General features: G+C 51.0%; 1 protein-coding gene across 1 annotated transcript; it reads left to right on the plus strand.

The window, feature by feature from the left end:
• The first annotated feature begins 1,116 nt into the window (after positions 1–1,116).
• LOC309822145 (galectin-1-like) lies at positions 1,117–1,611 on the plus strand. Its single transcript, XM_082653851.1, has one exon. The coding sequence runs from the start codon at positions 1,161–1,163 to the stop codon at positions 1,566–1,568; it is 408 nt and encodes a 135-aa protein (XP_082509977.1). The 5' UTR covers positions 1,117–1,160; the 3' UTR covers positions 1,569–1,611.
• Positions 1,612–1,961: the final 350 nt, after the last annotated feature.

A 1,961-nucleotide genomic window follows, 5' to 3' on the forward strand; every position in this document is an offset into this window, starting at 1 on the left:
CGCCCTGACTGGGGTGGCACAAATAGCCATGGCATTCTCCTGCTCCCTAACTAAAGTCTGCAAGTGTGGGTGGCTGTGACATTCCCCTGCCCCCCTGGCTGGGAGTGGAGAACACAAGCAGTCATAATATTCTCCCACTCCTGGCCTAACGGCTGACTCATGTGCACAGACAAGGCACTTTTGTACTGCATTGCTGAAGCTCAGGGGTGGGTGTAGTCAAGACATTTTCCTACTGCCTTCTTGAAGCAAGAGAGCAAGTCCCACCCCCTATAATCTCCAGCTACCTAGCTAAAGCCAGTGGGTGCATGCAATCTCCATAGGGAACACTACTGGCTGGCCTGGCCCTGGTGGCCACGGGGGCTGGTATTCTTGAACTTCATGACACTGGAGCAATCGGAAAGACAGCTCTTGGCAGGCCACCATACCCAGGGCCCTGCATAGACAGCAGACTGAAACATAACCCCATTTTATATGAAAAAGGCTTATTTACTTAGCCTGGAGCTTCATCCTGAGGGACAGGCTTCAGGTTTCCCACATACCTAGAGGCTAAGGAGGTGCTCCCAGGGACTATAAGCGGGGAGACACCATCCTTGCACACCCCCTTGGCCTCGTTAGGGCTTGATGAGGCTCCTCAGAAAGGAGCTTATACACTCACCAGGAGCCCCAGTTTTTGCAACCACAGCCAAGGAGACACCTACGGATCTCCTGGTCTGGAGGTCAGCAGGGATTACAGAGTCCTGTCATCCTCATGCAGTAGCTGACCCACAACTGAGCCTGATGAGTGCCCTGAGCTCCAACCAGCCCATACACAGATCAATCCACACCCAGGATGGGCAAGTGACTCCAACCCTCTCCTCCTCATACAGCAGTCACAGCCCTATCACAGCCACACATAGATCAATCCACACCCAGGATGGGCAAGTGACTCCAACCCTCTCCTCCCCATACAGCAGTCACAGCCCTATCACAGCTGGCGGGCACCTACAGCCCACATGAGGGATGGCCATAGAATGCCTGGGTCTGGTGGCCAGAGGAGACTGCACTTCTGGGCCACACAGAACAGCTTCTAAAGAATACCACTCTTTCAAGACCAAGGCTCTCCGGTAGAGTCTTCAGACAACTGGTCCCAAAGTCCCAGGAACATCCTCCTCTCCTCAATCATGGCTTGTGGTATTGTCATCAGCAACCTGAATCTCAAACCTGGGGAGTGCCTCAGAGTGTTGGGCAAGGTGGCCCTGGATGCCAAGAGCTTTGTGCTGAACCTGGGCAAAGATGGCAACAACCTGTGCCTGCACTTCAACCCCTGCTTCAATGAGCACGGGGACACCAACACCATCGTGTGTAATAGCAAGGATGGCGGGGCCTGGGGGGCTGAGCAGCAGGAGTCTGTCTTCCCCTTTCAGCCTGGAAGTGTTGTGGAGGTATGCATCTGCTTCGACCAGGCAGAGCTAACCATCCAGCTGCCTGGTGGATACAAATTCAAATTCCCCAACTGCCTCAACCTGGAGGCCATCAACTACCTGGCAGCCAATGGCAACTTCAAGATCAAGTGCATGGCCTTTGAGTGAAGCTAGCCAGCCCATGGCCCGCAATAAAGGCAGCTGCCTTTGCTCCCCCTGGAAAAAAACTGATAAAGGTAGCTGCTTGCCATAATACATGTACAAACACAGAGAGACAGACAAAACAAGGAGACAGAGAAATAAATATAGTCCATATCAAAGAACAAGGCAAATCCCCAGAAAAATACTTTAATGAATCAGAGATAAGCAATCTACTTGACAAAGCGTTCAAAATAATGTTCATAAAGACACTCACTGATCTCAGGAGAAGAAAGGGATGAACGCAGCAAGAAGACAACAAAGAGAAACTATAAGAAAGAACTGAAGAGAAGTGATAACTGAAATGAAAAACACATTGGAAGGGTTCAACAGCAGAATGGATAAAACAGAAGCAGATTGGGA

The sequence above is a fragment of the Grampus griseus genome (assembly GCF_964374135.1).
Source record: "Grampus griseus genome assembly, chromosome: 4".
Taxonomy (NCBI): domain Eukaryota; kingdom Metazoa; phylum Chordata; class Mammalia; order Artiodactyla; family Delphinidae; genus Grampus; species Grampus griseus.